This window comes from Charadrius vociferus, unplaced genomic scaffold (genome assembly GCF_000708025.1).
Source record: "Charadrius vociferus isolate BGI_N301 unplaced genomic scaffold, ASM70802v2 scaffold15, whole genome shotgun sequence".
NCBI classification, from domain to species: domain Eukaryota; kingdom Metazoa; phylum Chordata; class Aves; order Charadriiformes; family Charadriidae; genus Charadrius; species Charadrius vociferus.
The window spans coordinates 4,004,381-4,026,751 of NW_009650064.1; the positions used below are offsets into that span (position 1 = coordinate 4,004,381).

General features: G+C 36.7%; 1 protein-coding gene across 1 annotated transcript in view; it reads right to left on the minus strand.

Moving 5' to 3' along the window:
- SPAG1 (sperm associated antigen 1) overlaps positions 1-20,928 on the minus strand; it is a 43,011-nt gene extending 22,083 nt beyond the window's left edge. Inside the window, exons 1-8 of the mRNA XM_009891914.1 lie at positions 20,789-20,928; positions 20,056-20,215; positions 19,558-19,683; positions 13,332-13,407; positions 12,025-12,130; positions 6,424-6,554; positions 5,582-5,746; positions 3,099-3,248 (exon numbers count right to left, since the gene is read on the minus strand). Coding sequence (XP_009890216.1) covers positions 3,099-3,248; positions 5,582-5,746; positions 6,424-6,554; positions 12,025-12,130; positions 13,332-13,407; positions 19,558-19,683; positions 20,056-20,215; positions 20,789-20,928 — 1,054 coding nt within the window. The remainder of the gene's footprint in view (positions 1-3,098; positions 3,249-5,581; positions 5,747-6,423; positions 6,555-12,024; positions 12,131-13,331; positions 13,408-19,557; positions 19,684-20,055; positions 20,216-20,788) is intronic.
- Between the last annotated feature and the right edge of the window lie 1,443 nt (positions 20,929-22,371).

The window sequence follows — 22,371 nt, forward strand, 5'->3', positions numbered from 1 at the left end:
ACTCTAATTGTATCCTACTCAATAAACTTTGCTTCTCAACAAATCAGAAACTTCAAAATACAAATCTAAGACCTTACTCACTGTTCTCTGTGAAAAGCCATGAAAAATTAACACATATGTTGAAGAATTATCTGTAATATCAAATAAACATTTTATTATTCCACATGGAATAATTCAAGAAAAAGTAAAAATGTAAAGACAAAGAATCCAGTTTTATTTGAAAACGCCCATTTCATAAAACACATTTAGAAAAATCAACAAGAGAAATTCAAAAAGTGTTATGAACACCTATTTGTTTTGGAAAGCTGTACATCAGTCATTATGATGACAGCTTCATCTATTTAAGGGCAGAAAGCCCATTGCTTCAGAGAATCATGATACATGGTCAAGACCAATTGAGAACACAATACATAATTCATCAAGGATGCAGAGAGAGTTTTTGTACCTATTCAGCTCCTAGCAACATTCCGAAAAAAAGGACCATCTAGTGAAAGAAAAAGTCACAAGATAGTGGACTGATACAAGGAGATGCTGTTCAGTCTAAGAATGGCTCCAAATCACTGTACTGTCATGTTCAATGACAAAGACCTTAATTTGGTGCTATCAAGTAGAAAATAGACTGGGCGGGGGGGGAGGTGGTGTTGGAGAGGGTGTGTGATCACAAAATAATTCTCTGTAGCCAACTGCTGTGGCATCAGGTAAACTTAATACTACATAGGTAGTGAAACTAGAAGTCAAATGAAGGATTTAGTACAAAGGAAAAAGAGGTGCTCTGATGCATCAGTATCACGTGTCAGTATACCAAACCAGCAATCTCAAGGTGTACAAAACAGGAGGACACATACAAAAATTAAAAAAAATCCATATCCTGAATTGGGAAAAAGGTCTCATCCAGAAGAATAATATTTTCTTCACCTCTAAAGTGTAATAAATAAACCATGCACAAAGAAAACACTCTCTATGCAACATTTTTTCCTATGGTCAGCTTACAATACATAGCTTTGTCTGTTAAGAGGTTTCTTCTATATGCTCAAAGTACATCTTTTAAAGTGAGATCTGTTGCCAACTTTGTAACAGGTTGAGAAATAATAATTTTAAAGCTAACAGACTTTATTTGTTTAAATGCACTTTCCTTTTTACAAATAAATATTTACTAAACTTCGGAACTGGTTACTACTTTTTTTTTTTAAATTATTGTAATAGAAAAAGTAAATACCACATAATTCAGCAAATTTTTATGAATTAAAAGGGGCTATTTAAAATATGTATTTTATTTATCTTTAAACCATATTTATCACTTGATATTATGACTTTTATAAAAATGTCAAAATATCAGGCACTTTGTCAAGTACATAAATGATTTTTAGTTTTTACAGTGCCCGAATACAAGTTTTTACAGTTTCTAGGATGTAAGCAATTTTCCATTTCTATTGTACAAAAAGGATTTTATTTACATTTGCTTTCAGATACGTAAAAGATGAACAGACACTACAGTCTTTAGTTAGACTGTTTTGTTCAAAGATGAGAAATCATCTTTCAGAACTAAAGAAAACAAAAAGTATTCTGTTGTTTTTCTTCCAATCTCTAAATTATAAGTTTAGTAGGAATGCATAAGGCTCGCGAACCAGAATGTGAAATAAATGTAACTACATGACTGGACTGCATGGCCTACTGGACTGACTGCGACTACGTTACTAGATGTATAGAGAAGACGTACAAGATGCTTAGTCTACTTACTGCTGTTAGGTTTACAGAACATATCAGATTTATTCAATAACTGAACTGACTTCGTATTTGTTTCCAGTTGTACTTTAAAACACAGATTAATCTATGAAGATGCTTGCCTCCTAAATCTCAAAACTACTTATGTATATCACATGAACACATGTGACTGACGTCAGTTGACAATCTTCCCTATGTTTAAAAGCCTAACCTTTCATCAACGGAATGGGAGTTTTCCTATGGACCTAGAAGGCACTTAGTCATCTGAATGCTTCCAATGGAAAGCAACCCCAAATTAACGAATATTTAAGGCTAGGGACATGAGCCATCCTTTCTTCCCAGGTTTTAGCCAAGACAGACTTAGTGGATACCTACTGATTTTGAAAAATGTATTTTCCTTAAATTTGTGTGCAAATAATGCATTATTAAATCACACATATACAGTCTAATATTCACAGTTAAGTTGGAAAACCCACAGACTGATTTAATTTCAAGATAAAGAGCTACGTAGGCCATGGAAAACAAAAAAGCCACAGTTTTCATGCCACATTACCTTAAAGAACCAACAGAAAAGAGAAAGGGTGGAAATCAACCCAGGGATGTTACTCTGTTGCAGGTTGGAACCCAGACAGGCAGCTGAACTTAAAAGCAACCTGTCAGTGCAGGCCTCAGTAGCCCCTGCTGCCTCACTTCCTCCTACAAGTCATGTATTCTGATTATGCCGGTAGTTTCATCTCAGCAGTCTTGCAGTTAGTCACACACTAATCCAGGAATGGGAGCTGCACTTCAACTGCTTGTAAACTACGTACAGTACAAGACTTACATGTTGTTTACGTCTAATATACACTTTCGGAGCACACAGATGAACCCTAATATTAAAAACCAAAAAAAGATTGATAGTTTTCAAAACAAACAACCAAAAAAATCAAGTTACATGCCACTTGATCATTTTTACACCCTTTGATCTAATCAAGGGAGGAAAAATGCAGAAGAAAAATGTGACGGTGGGAAGGCAGAAGAGCTGTGCAAAACAAAGAGCTAAGGAACACAAAATGTTCTCTAACACCTGAAGAAATTCCCAACTGGGTCCACATCAAAGGATAGGTACAAAATTACACAGGAAAGTAGGTGATTTATAGCAACATTTTCCATCTCTGTTGTACCCTTAATAGAAATAATTCCAAAGATGTGTAATAAAACTGGATTCTAGATTTCACGCTCAGATCAACTTTAAGTAGTGAATGTCATTTTAGTCTTCAAACAGGCAAAATTGTTTGCAAGCAAATATAGATGAATTGTGTAAATAAACATTGCAATATCAAAGGCAATGATTTTCTCCTCTGGTTAAAATTAAATAGGAAATGACATGACATTACTTTTATCTCCACTGCTTCTTTCACGTTCTTCTGTATTTTCCCCTCTTTCTTCATCACCTTCTGAATCCTCTATATCTTGAATAAGTATTCTTTTTCCTTTGCCTTGAGTCTCAGATACAGGCATTAAACCTTTCAGTTTCTTTTCAATCTCTAGCAGATTTTTCTGCAATAGAGAAAAAACAACAATAGCAGAAGCTTTTTTATATAGGTATATAAATTGTAATTTACATACAGAAAATACATTCTGTTAAATAATCTACATGAGATGCTGACGAACTCTTGAGATAAATGTTACCAATACAAAAACAGAAAATAAATGTGACTTTTTCCAGCAGTCAGTATCAAAACACTCAATTTCGCTCTCTTAGAACCTCAGAAGATATCACACAAATAAATAAGTACTTTTCTTGAATGAACTGCTTAAACAAAAAGAAGTTAAATTTAAAGGGAAAAAAAGTAGATTGTATTATTGGGATATCTGGCATGGTCTACTCAGAAGAGCCATGTGGAAAACAGGCTCTTTCCAGAATCTCTGAAGAGCCTAAAATTAGTTTATCAAAATTTACGCTATGAAGAATTTGGTGTCTGATGGAGGTATGTAACTGATAGAACTAGAATCAAAAGAGACAACAATTTCTTAGCAGTGTAGTGGAAGGACACTGTTGAATAATGAAAAGGTTTGCTCCTCTTGTAAGAACTGCAAATTAGATGATCAAACAGCCTCTCATTCCATGAACATTTTCTGATTACTCAAAAAAAATGCTCCAACTGCACCTTATACTTTCAGGGCAGAGTAAGACACACCCAACATTATGCACTACTCTGAATTTAATTCAATGCTGTTCAAGGAAGTGCCATTTCAGTACTCACTTCCACAAAAAAAAAAAAAGATAAAACAATGACAGGAACAAGCAAAGATGCATATAGACAAAGTACCTTGAAGAATTCCAGTTACTGACAAGCAATTTACCTTTATTATAGTGATGCTGCACATAAACATTCACTCTGCATGTGTACCATACATTCATATTTAGCTCAAGAGTGTTTTGAGGATCCTCCAAGCAAAAAGCAACTCAAAAAATGCCCTGCCAAGCCCTCTGTCATTTCTAGATGTCTCAGCCAAGGCATAATAGCTGGCACGGATAAGGACAAAGTACAGACATCTGCTTTCAGCTACAGTAGCATTGCTCAGCAAAGCTACTAATGTATTTGGATCTCTGGAAGACTGTACTCAAAATGAGTTAAGCATCTTATGTCTGGTACTGTAAGAAATCTCAGCACAGCATATTTGATAATCTTTTCACAAAGACTGTTGTGGAGTTTGTCAACACAGAATCACAAGCTATTCAGTGGTTCAGTCTTGTAAACAGACAAAAAACCCAAAAGCTCTTTTAGGACTCAAATCTAGAGACAGGTGTTTAAAAAGAAAGAAAGGGGCAGGGGGGAAGCAGGCAGGTTAATTCCTTCGTCGATGTGAAACTCGGGAACTATTCTGGACTGGAATTTAGCTCCAAGAACACCCTAAAAGGAATGAATGCTGTACATGGTGAATTTGACATAACAGGCTTGGACTTCTCTCACTGGTGCAAGCAATGGCAATGATCAAATAAGTCCACAGAAAGAATTAGCCATCAGCAAACTGCTAGCTGCTGAAAATATGCCAGCAATAAGAGGTGAACATAATTCAGAGGATGAGGCAATTGCACAGCATCCAAAAGTGACACATAAAAAAAATGGGAGGGTAGCAGTATGATGGACTCCTAATTAACAGGAAAAGAGCACTTTAGTATCAGAACTGCCTAGTACTGAAGATTCTCGGGACACGTAGAGTCCAAATGCAAGGACTGGGTTCTAACCCAGAAAACTCCCCTAAGAAGATACCAGTGAGATGACACAGACCAATCCTCTCCTAAATAGCTGAAGTAAGAGTAGTACAAGGACCATACCCTGACCTTGAGTTTACAAAGAAAGCATCCAGCTTCCAAAATTGGCTAAGAAGGGTATAGATTCATCAGAAGGTATGAAAGGTTTTTCATTCTGACCTGGAGGTGAGAAATGAGGATTTATAACATCATGGTGAAACAAGGACAGAACCCAGGTCCTCTCCTTTTTGGTCACTACAACTATAAAAGTTTGGCATCTCTTTTGAATTTTTCTTGTGAATTATGTGTCAAACTTAAATACACCTATCCCAATGGCTCTTTTTGAGAAAAATTTCCAAATAACTTGGAACTAACAGCTAAGACACTAATACTGTAAGCATGTTCAGCAGCAAACTTTTAGGCACCAAAATTATGTTAATAGAGAATACGAGTGCCTACAGGTTCTCACAGTTAAGTAGTGAAAAGAAGATCTCATCACATTCAAGTACCTAAGTTCCACCACAGGCACCTATGTGGTCTTGCAAAACTGATCACTGACACAGTAGACCAAGTGTGTCCTTAAAACTTGTATTCAAATCAAACAATATAAACTGTACTCACTCAATGCTACAACTGCATACAACCTTTTTCTAGTCATATTCAACTCATTTCTGTTTACCTTAGCTATAGCATTTTCTGGTTCAACACATAGTACTTTGTTCAGATCCTCTATAGCTGCTTGGTAATTCTGCAGCTGATTGTGTACAGTGGCACGGCGCATCAGAGCTAGAAAGGAACAGAGCGTATTATTTATGTATTTAAAGCATGAAGAGGATAACAATACACTATTTTTTTCTAGACATATTAAGTATAAAACAGATTTTAAAATTCTGCTTTTACTTCATAATGACTGTATTGGTAATAACTGTTCTCTTGATCAGTTTCAAAGATGCAATTTCACATGACACCTTTTGAGATAGCAATCATGAATTGTGAAGCATCTTCTTGTATTTTTCCAATTTTGCCTCTCCTCCCATGCAAATATAGTTAGCTACATTCAAGCCCTTGCCCCCAGAAAGGATTAAATGAGCAACTTTCATTGTTTTCACATCACTTTTAAGGTAATTAAATATTTCATTGTGGGTATTATGGAAACAATGCTCTGCACAAACACAAGAGGACTCATAGTCATCATACGAAAACCAAGAGTTAGCCCCATGCTACTGCATAAGATTATCCATTACGGATTACCATTATTATTACCAATTACCATACTGCATAAAACTTCCCTGACCCTGAAAATACTGTTAAAATTACTTTGGGGAGCTACTCTGCTTCCTTCTTTATATTCGCACTTGATCTATAGCTTACTGAAGTCAACTAACAAAATGAATGGATAGGTACCATTTTATTTGCTAGAAATAAAATAATACATAGAAGGTCAAGTTTATGCTCTATTTTACCTTTTATGTTGCCAGGTTCCATATCTAGTACCTTCTCACAATCCTGCAAAGCACTGTCCCAGTCCTGAAGTTTGATTTCTGCTTGAGCTTTGTTATTATATGCAGCTGCAGTGGGTATTACTGATATACTCCTGAAAAAAGGGAGTATTGACCAGGTAGGCTCATAGTTAGAAAACCTGAATGTAGAAACACTTCACTATTGAAAGCTGAAAACAGTATTATAACAATATTAATACTGATATTCTAACCACGATAGTGGTTAGAAACTCCTTCCTGCAAGAGCAGAGGCAGCCACCCACCAACTAGATTTACCATCTTCAGAGGTCTGTTGCTTGCCAGGGTTTAGATCCGAGATGTTGCAGAGAAGATGCCATGGCTCACCTGTCTCTTAAACTATTAATTCTTGCTGCCATCCATGTAGACTCAAATGAAACTGACAAATGACACCTTTGAGAATATCAAGAATAACTGCAGAGCTCTGGAGGCTATGATGAAGAACTGGGGGTGGGGGGGAGGCGGGGGGGCACGTGGGCTTCTTGATCTTATTTGTAAAAGGGAAAGACTCAGGTAGCAGTGGTTGAATCATCCAGGTCAACGTCTGGCTGTGTGGCTGGTATTGTAGGCAGGGCTTTAGTTCCTTTAACAGGATCACCTCTGAGGAATAAGGACAACTGGGATACATATGACAAAGTGGTGTAAGACAATCTTTGCCAACACTCTGGCTAACCTAGCAAGAAGGACTCTATGTTCACTGGGAAGAGGGGGCAACAGGGAAGTGCCAGGGGGACAGCATACTGGAGGAGACTCTCACACTTTCCTTGTGAAAAAAACATGACTGAAGGACAATCTCAAGTGCTTGTGTACAAATGCCAAAGCATGGGAAACAAAAAAGAAGACTAGAAGGTCTGTGCAGCTATCATCTCAGTGGGATAACAGAGATGCAATGGGATAATCTGTATGGCTGAAATGCTGTGATGGATGCATGCAGGCTTTTCAGGAAGACTAGGAAGGTAAGGAGGAGGACATGCATTCTAATCTAAGCAGTGATTAAATGTGTGAAGGTTTGTCTTGGAACAGGCAAGAGACTGAGAAGCCCATCAAGAGAGCTGATGAGTAAGAATAAAAAGTCTCAATGACATGGTGACATCATGGTAAGCACCTGCTTCAGACTGCCTGATGAAGAGCCAGCAGATGAAGTCTTCTTCAGACGAGTAGAGGAAGCCTCCCAGTTACAGACAGGCTGTGGTTCCCATGGGAGACCTGAACCACCCTGGTATCTGCTGGAAGGGGAAAATGACAAGGCACAAGAAATCTATGAGATTTCTGGAGCATATTGAAGACAACTTCGTGACACAATCAACAGGGTGACAAGGGGGAATTCTCTGCTGGAATTGTTACTCACAATCAAGAACTGCTTGGAAACGCAAAAGTTGATGAAAGCTTTGGCTACAGCAACCATGAGATGATAAAAGTTTAAGATTCTAAGAGAAATGAGCAAGATGAACACTAGAATTATAGCCCTGGACTTTAGAAGGCAAGATTTTGGCCTGTTCAGGAATCTGCTCGGCAGGATTACAGGGAGAATTCCCTGTAGGGCAAAGCATGCCAGGAGAGCTGGTTGATCTTCAAGCTGCCTCAAAGCACAAGAAGGATCCTTTCCAATATGCAGGAAGTTAAGCAAGCATAGTAGGGATGAACAGAGAACTCTTGACTGAGCCAAAACACAAAAATTAGATACACAGGAGATGGCAATGGTGACAGCCTACCCAGTAGGAATATAGAGACACTAGCTAAGTGCAAGCGATGGAATTAAGAAAGCGGAAGCTCAGCTTAAGTTGAAACTAGAAAAGGGATGTGAGGAGCAATAAGAAAAGTTATTTTTTTGGTTGTTTTTTTAAAGGTCTATCAGCAGCAAAACGAAGATTAAGGAAACTGTGGGCCCATTGGTCAATGCAGCAGAGGACCTAGTGACAAAGGACATGGAAGTTTGAGGTACTCAGTGGCTTCTTTGCCTCAGTCTTCATTGGTAAGGTTTGCCTTCAAGATTCCCAGGTCCCCAAGTCTAGAGGCAGATTATATAGGAGTGAAGCAGTACCCACAATAGAGGAAGATAAAGCTGGAAAACGCTGAAGAAAATAGGATATACACAAGTTTCAGATGGTGTGTTCAGGAAGCTGGCCAATGCCACTACAAGACTGCTCTATATCATCTTTGAAAAGTCATGGTGATTGGGAGAGGTTCCCGGTGACTGGTAAAGGCTAATGTCGCACCCTTCTTCAAGAACAGCAAGGTGGAGGACCTGGGAAACTACAGGCTGGTCAGTCTTTCTCAGAAAGATTATGAAGCAAGTCTTCCTGAATTCCTGTCCAGGCATATGAATGATAAGAAGGTGACTGGCAACAGCTAGCATCGATGTACCAAAGGCAAATCATGCCAAGACCAACCTGATAGTTTGCTTTGCTGAGTGGCTCAGTAAAGGAAGTAAGAACAGAGGATGTTGCTTACCTTGACTGTAGCAAAGTATTCTTACAGCCAAATAGGTAAAAAATGGACTAGCTAAGTGGACAGTAAGGCAGATAGAAAATGGATTGAACTGCTGGGCTCAAAGAATTGAGCCATACAAAGTCCAACTGGTGACCATTTACTTGTGGCCTCCCTTTGAGATCAACAGTTTTTAACATTTTTATCGGGGGGGGGGTATAAGATGGAACAGAAGGCACCCCCAGGAAGTTCATCAATGATACAATGCTGAGGGGAACAGTCAATAACACACTGAACAGCAGAACTCTAGTCAAAGGGACCTTAACAGAGCAGAGGAATGGGCTGGCAGACACTTCTCGGGAAGTTCAAAAAAGGAAAGCACAAAATGCCGTGCCTGAAACACAATAACTCCAGCAACAGTACAGGCTGGGTGCCAACTAGCTAGAAAGCAGCTTTGCAGGATAGGACCCAGGGTGGACAACAAATCGAACAGGAGTTAACAGTGTGCTCTCAAGGCAAAGAAGGCATACCACGTACTGGATCATATTAGCAAGAACATAGCCAGGAGCTTGACAGAAGTGATTCTTCCCCTCTCTTCAGCACCTATGAGACAACAGGTGGAGTACTTGTGCTTGGTCTGGGGCTCTCCTGTACACAAAAGGCACCAACAGGCTGGAGCGAGTCCAGTCTGTCACCAGGATATTTAAGGGGCTGGAGTACATGTGGTACTTACGAGGAGGGTCTAAGATAACCAGGTTTGTTCAGCCAGAAGTGAAGGCTGAACACTGTAGCTGTTTTCAATTACTTAATGGGAAGGTATGGAGAAGACCAAGCCACATCTTTCTCAGAAGTATACACTGATAGGACAAAAGGCAACAGACACAAGTTGCAAAAAGGGAAATTCTGATGATGTTTTAGGAAAAAGTATTTACTGTAAGGGTAATCAAACACTGCAACAGGCTGCCCAGAGAGGTCATTAAATCTGCATCCTTGGAGATATTAAAAACGTAACGAAGCCCTGAGTAACCTGATCTAACTTGGCCCTGCTTTGAGAGATGGCTTGCAGAAAATATCATTCAGAGATTGCTTCCAACCCGAATTATTCTATGATTCTGCAGTATAGCTGAAATGACTAAGCACAGTGATTTCACCAGAGGTATGCAGAAAAATAGGCAAGATCCACTTATTTTAAAACCACATCAGCATAACAGAACTATGTCAGAACACGTTCTCTGCAAGTTTTGAATCTCTTTAGAAATGAGAGAGGGGTTTAAGGTTTTTTGTAAAACAGAAAGTACTCTCTACATTCAGCTTAGAATAGTAGGCCTCACAACAAGACAAACAGAATGAATAACTATACCCTAATTATTTTTATATAGAACCCTATTTTTCCCCCTTTTTAGCCATATACAAATAGCCCCTTCAGACTATTATCAATTCACTCCAAAATATGTTTTATTTAAATATTTCTAACTGTAAGAAAATAGGAATTTTCAGATGGTATTAGCAAATTGCCCAATTAGAACAGCATGCAGTGTCACCAAGATATATATTAGAGAAGGTGTACAATGCCCCATGGAGGTTCAATATGGAAAGACTCTCCATTAGGAAGGATTCTACTGATCCTTATTAATTAATACCCTATTTGTGTCCCAAAAGCAGGTATTTTTACTTATTTTTGTATTATGGATTTGTATTTTATTTATTGTATACGAAATACAGCTAGGGATGTTTTTTATATTCATGTTCATGTATTAAAAAAAAACAAACAAGAAAGATGTTAAGGCTGCAAGTCAATAACAAAAAAAAAATACACAAATGCCTCAGTTTAAACAGCCTGTGCACTATGAATATAAATACCTTTGTGCACATATATACATCAACAATCTCCAGGTAAATTTTCACAAGCTGTTCTACAAAACCCTGCCTCCTTCTGTGACAGTGTGAATGGTGCTTCCTAAACATAAATCCGTTTGATATTTATTTTATTGCTGCTGCACACAATTTATTTATTCATTATTTTCTCCATACTTGTCTGCAGTGAGCACAGACACATTAACTTCCTCATAAATGTTTTTCGAGGCTATCCCACTATAATATCATAGCCCATGAATTATCTTAACACTTCGTCTCACAGTAGTGCCGTATCATTACACTCGGTTTACACTGGCAATTAATACACCAAGATCCCCAAATGCTCTCAATTTCTAAGTGACAACTTTGACACTTCTAAAGGCTTGTGTGTTTTTAAAGTCCTTATCATTTCAAAGCACAGAGTTAAACACAAAATTGACTTTTCTTTAACGTTAGTTTAATGTGGGAGCACCAGCTCTTTTGCAAGTCAGACCTCCAGTGTCTCAAGATGAGTAATCTGCAAATAAGAAACAAATGTTGGTCCCACAAAAATCCTGGTTTGCATAAATGGCATCATGTTTGAACACTGTGAAAACGGTAGAGAAAAAAATTTAGTTCTCCCAAAGCACCATTCAAATACCTTAAGTGAAACACTGTCATTCTCTTCTTGTCATGCTCGATTCCATTCACCTTGAACTTTTCTACTTTTGAAACAAATACAACAGAGGTCGTGTAACAACCACCTCTATTTATATAAATAAAGACAAAGTCTGATTTAGTCCACTGTGCACTAAATAAGCCAAGCAACCTGTAAGACTCTGTTTTTTAATCCTGTGTTTCTATACCTTTTTTCTGGACTGCTACTAATCACAGACAGTGTTATCATGAAGCTGCACACAATGATTTTTCTTTCTGCTAGTAGGAGGTCATTAAATTAATCTTCCTTATTAACAAATGAGACTATCCTACTGATACTGCTTATCATTTTATTTTTGTAAACTTGCCCTTGAATCTCGATGGTTTTGAAAAATCTGAAAAAGTTTGACACCTGCAGATTGCATCCCATCACTATCTGCTTCTATTCCTGATAAATAAAAATTAATACCACACTGCAAGTGGTTTAAGTACTCTTCTGTCAAATCTTTTTGTCCTTTTGAAAATAATCTAATTGTCACTAGTTGCTTCAATAAGTTGCTTTAATTGCATTGCTCTAAAAATAATATTCACAAGTCATCAAAATAAAATACCACAATATTGTTTACTCACCGAGTGTAATAAGACACTGCTTCCACATAATCACCAACGGCAAAGGCTTCATTGCCCTTTTCTTTTTCACGAGTAGCAATAAAAACCTTCTCTTTCATTGTCATTCCTAGAAAAAAGTATTTATACATACCAACTGACAGCTTGCACTGATGCAATCAAAACACTGTCAGCTAAAATACTCTGACTGCCATAATTTGTATATTATTTTTTAAAAGAACATGGCTCACTAAAAGATAAATTTGTATTTTATTTTCTATAATAAAAACGTAAATTCTTCTAATAGGCATAAAATTCATAATGCAAGATGAAAGTGGCTGGCTAACTTCTACCATTGCTTTATAATAGCACAAGTATGCTTTACTTCTTTACCTAGCGCTCTCAACACAACATAAATGTTTTAATTGATTATTAACACCAAGACTAGATTTTTTTCAAATATGGCTTCAGGCTCAGTTGACCTAACAACTTTTACCATCTCTAGGGACTGAAAAATAGGTAAAGATACTTTTAACTCTGTAATGTGCTGCTTCTATTTGTATTCACGCTCTAAAACACAGTATGACAACTAAAGAAAAATTATATGATTCTAAGACATTACCAGTTGTGTCTATTTTCTTTTCGATTATAGGTAGACTTGGCCTACTAAAGAATCTTGCTTTTGAGTTATTTTCTTCACAGCCTTCATCAATTTTAGAACACTCCTTTTCCACATCAAACCTTAAATTAATAAAAAAAGAAAAAAAAAAATTCAAAAATGCTGCATAGCAGGACTCCTCTACTAATAGAAAGGCATACTATACTTTCATTAAAAACCAAAGGAAAAGAGAGATAAAGGCTGTGTTCAATTATCCATGACTAGTTAGGGAAAAGATGTTTAGTCTTATCTCCTTTTCTTGTGTTGTAGGTTTTTTCATGTGTCTCCTGCTTATGCATTACCTCCACTCTTCCTCCTCCCTTCTGGTTAAAATCAAACAAATCAAACGAAGAAAATGTCTGTCTCACCTCCTCACCATCCCCCCAAAAAAGACAGGTAAAATTTAAGAAACAGTATCATCAGGCTCAATCCCAGCCCTATCAAACATGTCTATTAAACTTTGCCAAAACACCTAAGAAACAGCTTCAAAGCAATTAATACTGTAAACATGAGAGTAATTTCAAAATAGTTTCAGACACTTCCAAGGCCATCGTGAAGCAGGTTTTGAAAAGAGTGTTTAGGAATTTATATCAAATAAATATTGCTGCCATAGTCCTATAAAACAAATACAGTAATAACCAATTCCTACGCTATCTAGAAACACTACACTCACTGCTTTTCTGTTTAGGACTTAATGAAAAAAAGCCTTTGCTTTCCACAATAATCTTGACAATATGAATAATTTCTATCTGAAATAGAGGCACAATTTTCAAAATTTATCCAATTAAAAACCTTTACAGTAAGATTGATTGCTCTCCATTTTGATTTTGATCTTTTGTTAGCTTAGCTTTACCTTTTTATTATAAATTAACCACATTTCAAAGTAAGTGTTTTTAAAATATGAAGTGAAACATTTTGTTCAGAAATTGCCTAAACAATTACTTGAAGGTTTTAAAATTATCCTCAAAATGTTTTGAAAACATGATGTGCTTCAAACTGGAAAATTTCTTTCAAACAACTTCTGTTTCAGTATATTTGTATAATCCAAAATAAATCCATCCAAAATAAATACATACATTAAATACATGGGAAAATTCACAAACTGTCGTATTATTAGCATGCTAAAGCACCTAAAGATTGAGTACCTAAAACTGTAAACAAAATCACCAAATGATTACTTTAAATGATACAGAGGAAAAAGGGATGAAAGAATATATTGTTGCAGAAGTTATTTTGATAAACTATTTTGTTTGTCCACATTTGAGCAAGAAGACCCCAATTTCTGAAACATAGACACGTGAAAATAACTGATATGCACAACTGTTTGTAAGAACAGCATCTTATGCAGGCAGGGGTTTTGGGGTAGAGTGAGCCATTAAGAGTTTCATTACCCAAACTCCCCAGGCACTAGATTTAGCTCCCCATCTACTACACTGGAAACTTGTGCCTCCTCACTCTGATTCTACAGCATCATATTCCAGATCCCAGGAGCTAGAGAGAAGTTGCTACCATGCAAAACAGAGTAGTGCATTTCCCCCTCCATGTTCAACAATTTGGGGGCATCAATGTGTCACATAACTTGGGAAGGTAATATGTCGCCGTTAAGTGACACAGAGAGTTTCTTTGTATCAGCGCTCCATCCACTCTGGAAATACTCAGTTACTGTCTAAACCTCTGATTATGTGCAATTGAATCTGTGCAAACTGATGCAGCTGCCTCAAGCTCATTCTTTGAGGTCCATGGGGCTCACTGCAGGAATAAGGATTCATCAGTTCTGATTTAATTTAGAATTGTGGCTTTAGATACAGAGAAGAACAAATTTATAAGCCCATGTTAAATAACCCTAGAAGTGCTTTCAAAATGATAAATTAAGCTAATTGTAATTCCTTGCTTTTACATACCTCCATAGAAGGAAAAATGAAATCTGAAACAAAATCACTTATTTATATTTTCTCCTGACTTGCTATATTTCATGCTGCTTGTACAAAAGTACAGACTAATTTGTTCTCAGATATTAGCGCGACTGCATCGTTTGCATTTTAATAGAACATTTATTATGAAAAAACTAAATTTCTCCAACGTGTTATAATTCCCTGAAATGTTGACCTTAATACTATGTTTCTGGAAATACTTTAAAAAAACAACCACCTTGTTCCATTATTAAACAAATAAATAAGATTTAATAAAAACTTAAATATAAAGGATTTAACATACTTGTCCCATTCACTGTAATCCCGTGGTATGTTTTTCTTGTTTCTTTGTTTGTTTTGTAATTTTTTGTTCTGAAAGAGAAACAGCCAGCCTGTAAGACAATTTTTTTAAGCGGAAATTCACAGCCTTTCATTTTGTTTTGTTTCTGCAATACATATACCTATACCAAGTCACTAACGCTATTCATGACTAATCTCAGCATAGTCTTGAAAACTTAATTCGTCTTGCTTTAGAGAAAATCTTCATGTATTTTGCATACCATTGTAATCTGAGGAGCTCACACTTTCTCTCCATTGCCCTATCATATGTCACAGAGGCACTGAATAAAACTTTTAGATAGGAGACTGCTCTTCCTAATTCGTACCTTGTGCTGCCACCTTCCAAACCATCCTTTCAACACTGCAAGTGAGAACTCAGTCCTTGGAAAACCCAGCCTTGTGATGTCTTTGAGATTGAATCAGTAACTTCATTTTAGGCTTGCCATTCCCAAGAGAATGCAATGCACAGATTTTTATAGTCCCTGGAACCCACACAACAAACATACAAATGTTTGACTTCAAAATAGTGTCTGGACTTATTTTGACTATTTCACGCTCCAAATTAATTCCCGAGATGATTTACACTCATTCTAGCTTTTAGACAAGCTCCATCATTGAGGTTTGCTTTACTTAAAATCTGTTCTTAGGACCTTCCTGCAATAATCAGTCCCAATAACAGATTTGACTGACTTGTATCACAACCCATCTCCTACACAGATAGAACCTATTTCCAAAGCTGGCACCTTTGGCATCTCTTCTACCTCTGTCATGAGACTACATTTCTGATATGTCCCTCCCTGCTTGTTGACTTCAACAATACTTAATAGCAAGGTGTGGTTCCAAACAGGTATTCCACAGTGGAACAGCCAGTTCAGAATATTCCCATCTACACTCTGTCCTAGCTATTCAGCCATCCTCTTACCTTGTAATGCATCATTCACTAAATTAGACCAATGTAATTGTTTGTAAAGCTGCAGATTTACAATTATCTGGGTTCACATAATTTGATAGAGATTACAGTAGAATCCCTAAATATCTGTAACAGGTCAACCGAGTATGTGATAAACTGAACCAAAGAAATAAGCAGCAACTTCTTAAACTAGCTTTACCAGTGGTGACACTTGTAAGAAGGAAATACTTCTGCAGTTGGATGTAAACACCTCAATTTATATAATGCAAATGTGACCTTTCCTGTAAACACTTCTAACTATCTATAATGTTAGGTTACACAAACTTTTAAGGTACATAACTTCAGAATTACTCGTAATCTTCCCAGTCTTTCAAGAAGCTAGACAAAATGACAAAAACATTTAGCGATTCACGCATGTTTGGAGGAGGTAACTCCTAAATGTGTCTTCCTGAAACATGAGTTATCATTATGTATGCATCCTGGTGTATATTGCAAACTTAATAATGTAATAAACATGAAATCTTTTTTTCAAACCGTAAATCCTTAACTTAAATGAGCACAAAAATAGTGAAACTCTCGAAAGAAAACTCCTAAGGTAATTACACTAATGCAACTTTCATTTAGGGAGAGAACTACAGCATGTCCTTTTAAGAAATAAGACAGAAGTGTTGACTCAGAACTGCACAATTTTTAAAATTCTAGGTCTCATATTCTTGGGACCATTTTAACCAAATTGCAGCTCCAGCAGAATCAGGAATTTCTTGATCACTAATTATTTCAGAGCACCTCATCCAAGAGGCTTTGATGAAAAATATACATTTGCATGCTGTGGAACTAAAATTGTTCCCTTGTGCTTTTTCTTGACAGAATTGACAATACATGGATCCCAGAGGGTTTGAAGCCGAGTGAAAAATTTCTGGACCAAAGATCAAAGCATGGACTGGCTTCAGTTCAGGTGAAACAGAATTTTGGCCTTGGTTCTCCTCTGGGCCCTGTGTGATGGCCTAAGATTACTATTCTGTGTCAGATAGTCAGCATTCTTTTTTAGTTCAGACTATCCAAAATAATATGAAGGCTATAGAGATACCATCACAGTGGATTTTTATAACAAAAAACTTGGAACGTGTGTTGCATGTCCTGTACTGTAGCATGAGGACAGAAATCTTTCTTGAATAGTATTAAGAAACTGTGTTTGGCAAAGGAACCTAAGTCTGCTAAAATCCCATCAATACAGTCTTTTGGAAGTGAGTATCTTTAAACCCATGCTTTAGTTCTGTCCTGGAAAAAGTGAGGCAGCAAAAATAATAATTAAGCAATGTGGACGGTTAACAGAAAAATTCAAGCTGTCTCTCCAGTCCTCTTTTATTTTGCAGTATAGATGTAACCTCAAAGACCTGAGCAGTGTGAACAGAAAATAGGAGTGCAAGACAGAAATTTCCATAGTGTGTTAAAGAGGGAAATATTGCATAAAGTTCACTCTTCTTCTATTCATTTTTGGAAAATATTCCCCATGACTTCCCACCAATAAAAAAGAAAACACCATATAGAGTTATAAGCTATTAGCAGTGAATTGAAACTGCCTACATTTAGGAAATCTGGTTACAGACACAACAAGATGCTTCCATTTACCAAACTTGCACCCATTGGTGCAATCCCATTTCAGGGTCAAGAAGGATGTCCATAATTGGCTTCATTGAAGATACTGAACTTTTTATGCATCAGATCAGATGAACAGTCTCCAATAAAATAACAACATAAAATTATGGAACGGTTTGTGGATTTCTTTCTAGCAGAGAGGAGAAATTTATCATGCCAACTTGATACAACATTACAAAATTATGTGATGCAAGTGTAAAAAAGTAATTGCAGTCCTAACTGATTAGCAAAATATATGTAAAAATTACAAGGTTACACATAGCTTTATGAGCAAGAAAGAAAAGAAATAAAACCCAATTAAGTATATTAATTGATTTTCTTGAGATTTCATATTACAGGTAAAAATTTAGTGTATACTATAGAAACAGCTTCTTTTTATTCAGTAGTGATCCAGTAGTGGTATAACTGCACTGCTACATAAAAAGATTGAATACTAAAACTCAGTTTCAGGTCACCTCCTCTTTTTCATGGCAGGTTACAATCACTTGTCTGCTTGAACAAAAGGAATGGAAATCATATACCACAGGTAAGGCATAAAGCTGTATTTAGGTTTCCTGGGTAATAATGCTAACACCTAAACCTTATATGGAGAGCAAAAGTGATAAAAACTTGACCTGAGGGCTGTTGCATGGTTTAAAGTAGGAGAAAAAAAATCTGAATAAATATTTTTGTCTTTGAATAGAGAACACATATTCTTTATTAAAACTGTGTATCCTAGATTTCAAGTCACTTTATACCATTTTATGCTTATATTCTGATCTGGATTCACTGAGTTCACATGATATTTTATTTACCATTTTCTGTTCCAGGCAACAGTTATAAAGGACATAAATCAAGAGTAAAGCTACAGTGGCACTCTTCATCTCAGCAAAATAGGATAGTCAAGAGGAACATACATTGCAAAATGTGAAAGAGGACAGATTAACTAAAAAAAAAAACCAAACACAACAACAAACCAAACACAGATCTTAGTCTCAATATTAACCACTTATAAAGCATTACACTGGAATTCCCAGCCTCTTTGTATACCACATAACACAGAGTGCTTAGTTATCCCAAATGTCTTGGTCTGATGTCTGAGTACCAGCTGACAATAAGAAGTAGTTTCTGACAACACAGGAACACAAAGCAGGCATTTACTAATACATAATTATTCCAATAAAGTTTGTTAAATTAACAATTAATAAGAAATATTACATGACCTGTAAGGATCCCTTCATAACATTTCTGACTTCCAAACTTCCAAAAGAGAAATCCTTCAGTGATTTTAACAGTGTCCCAGAATTCCAAAGAAAATAGTGGGAATCAGACTGAAGCCTTCCTTGATAACATCTGCCAATTCAAAAAAATCCCATCCCACATCTACTTTTCTGCCAATCCCTCCAATAGCACTGCATTTAGTCTTAGTAAGAAAAGCTGGTCACAGACAAAACAGATTTCAGACAGATAAATAAATGGAAAAAAACCATGAGAAAACTGATATCTAGGAAATAATGTAAATGTTTTTTCTGTAGTTCTGAAGATTTGTTGAGCATGCTTTCTGGCTAAAGGTAGAATATAAACTAAAGGTATGAAATAAGGAGAATCAAAGGCTACATACACACCACTGCAACTCAATATAAAAGTAGCTATAGAGCGAAACATTGCAGAGGATCCAACATCCACACTGTATGTGTTTCAGGGTATTTATTTTGGACTAGCTCCTCTCTGGTCTCATGGAACAAAAGCCTACTGGCAGCTGGGGAAAAATCTCCTGGCATAATTTCATCCAAAAGGAACCTAGTTCATATGCTTGAACACCATTTTGAAATCTGAATCAAAGAACATAAAAGGGTGTCTAAGGAGATTTGCTCCAGAAATGAAATCTTGATCAGAATTAAAATATTATTACAAGACACATGCTAGTACTAAGAAGGCACTTTTGTTTAAGCATTGGTTTCTTGCAAAGGAACTTAAAGGTTTTTATTTTCTAATTAACAAAATAAATGTAGTAAGAAAGGCTCAATGACTAGAAGTTTGTACATATAAAATTTCCTGATTTTAGAAAGACATATAATTAACATACATTAGAAAACTGGAGATACCTGATTAGCAGGAAGACAGCTGCTGGAACAACGAATAGGAGGCAAGTTATCTTGTCTTTCATGCAGTGTGTCTGTTCTCAGGAACTGTGGTTTCTTTTCATCTTCATTCATTTCTGTCACCCAGCTCTGAGAACAAATAAATAATATATATGCACCTTAAAGCAGTCAAGCAGATATACTTCATAGTCCACAACGACCCTAACAACTATCCTTATAACGCTCTGCTCTTAGTGGGCAAAAGCAATTAAGACAAAAAACAATTATGCTTTTTTGAATAAAATGTAATCTACAAAAAAAAAAATAATATCTGTAGAGTTAAAATAGACATTAAAGATTCAGTGACATTAATTCAAGACAATAATAAAAAAACCCAACATAATCCTTTGATAATTTCTTTATTTAATCAAATCATTATATTCTACTTAGGCACAAGAAGAGGAAGATTGATACATCAAAGTGATTATATTACTACCATTATAAATCAGAGTTATACCGTACCATCAGTTCACCATTAATTGTTTTCCATTCTTCAGCTGTGAAATCGGAAGCTGTGGCTGCAGGCTTATCTTTTCTCAGGGCTCTGCTCCTTGGATCTAAATGCTCGATACGTTTTTCACAAAACAACGTAAGTTCAGGATAACATCCCTCTTCACCAGACCTTCAAAATGCAAAGATACAAAGGTGATAAGAAAGAACTGAACTGCACTGCATCCTCCATATTTCTTTACATGTGGAGTCTCTATGCAGTCACTGCAGAGGACTATTTTCCTGTTACAACTGAAGTTTACTGTCACCTAATCACATTTTGATCAGAAAATTATAGTGAGTTAACCTTCAACCACTTTCCGATGGACACACATACACAGTTCAAAATTATAATCACAGTGCTCATAAAAAAATGCTTGTGTCATTTTCAGCAAAAGTTAAACAGGCATGGCATCTGAAATTAGCACAGTCAGGCAAAATGGCTTCATGACAGAACCAAAATCCAGCAGCAGCATTTGAGAAAAAACTGGCATTGAGTTACTCAAACCTTTGGATGGTTAAAATAGGATTTCTAGCATTATCATTTGGACACTTAACATGGTTACTTTAACTTTGTGTTTTAGTTTTTAAATTAGAATGTCACAAAGAGGTTCGAGACAAATAAGAGTATTAAGGTACAGGTTCCTTCGAATTTTACAGAACAGCAATATAATTAGTAATGAAGTTAAGAAAATGTAATGTTTACCTTAATACCCTGAGAATCTTTTCCAGGTGTTTAACATCTGTGCATTTTTCAATGAACTTGTAGTCCAGATGACCAATAGGTATTTGATATGTTTTAGTGGTTCCTTGGTCCAGAAAAAATGGTACTGGCTCATCACCCATAACTAAATATTAAAAGGAAAAAAATGTAGTGATTCTGTAGGCACTTACATTTTGAAGCAATGCTAATTTAAGGAATAACCCTGCTCATGCTCGAAGTACTACTCTGTTATGCAAGCAGACCTATTGCCACAAAAAAGGCACAAGAAGACGACTGGTACATCGATGTGATTATATTACTGACCATTATAAATTAGAGTTATACCGTACCATCAGTTCACCATGAATTTTTTCCCATTCTCCAGCTGTCAAATCAGAAGCTGTGGCAGCACACACAAAGTGTTCTTGACAGAGGTTTACTGACAGAAGTATGGTTATATATGAGATATATTTTGTACAAAGAGTATGTACAACTCTACTGCTTCTACAAAGCAGAACAAGTCAGAAAGACTGCTTAAAGAAAAATTGCCCATTTTTGCCTATTACATTCTCTATTTTTCTTTAAACACAGTATTTTAAGCAAGTGCGATGGGGATAAAGAAGATAGTGAAGGACACTACTTTTTTCAGAGGGAAGATGTTAACCAACTCAGTGTATCTAATGGAATGAAACCCTTTTCTTTCTCTGTGGCCAAAATAAATCCCATTCTTTGTCCTTACTAACTGCATTTTCTGGGCCTCTGATTATATTACTATACTAATCTGAATCTTTTCCAGTAAGTCTGTAACTGATGAAGCGAGGTCTTCAAATTGGACACTTCCTGTCTCCCTGTACCTTGGATCTGATTATCTGCATCTTTTTCTACTTTGATTCCAAGCTCTAAGGAGCAGAAAATCATCTTCTTTTTTTTCTCCCCATGTTATATAGTGCTTAAATTGATCAGTTATTTTCAGCAAGTATGATAAGGGCAGCTAGCTAGTATGTGATAACAACTATGCATGTATATAAACCAAATTAAAATAATTGTGTTCTAATGTCTAGCATAATTACACATATTAATTTGGAATTGCACAAAAATGTTTTTACAATACAGTATCACTTAAATAATAACTGATCATAATTAAGTGTTGCATAAAGACAGGATTCCGCCCCCAAAAAATTACAGGTTCAGTACAGGAAAAGAAACAACATGCCTGGAGAGACAAACAAATTATTGGAGTAAAACGCAAGAGAGGGTCTCATCACAAAACTGCAACATTTTCTCCCCTTTGAGTACTTCCATAAATGTTAGGAACAGGGAATAAAAACACCCGTTTCCTCGAGTGCCCAGAGCAGCTCTCGGCAACGAGGAGACCCCGCTCGCCCGGGGGCAGCGCACCGCCCCGCTCCTCCGGCCGCCTGCGGGCAGCTCCCCGAAGCCGCAGCGCCGTGCCCTGCTTCGCGGCCCCTGAAAATACAACTTTCACGCCCGCGGAGTCCGGAATTTACCTGAAAAATCCCCCGCCAAGGGCTCCCCTCACACCGCAGCCGGAGCCGAGTGGCTAGCGCGTGCCTAGCAACTGTTGC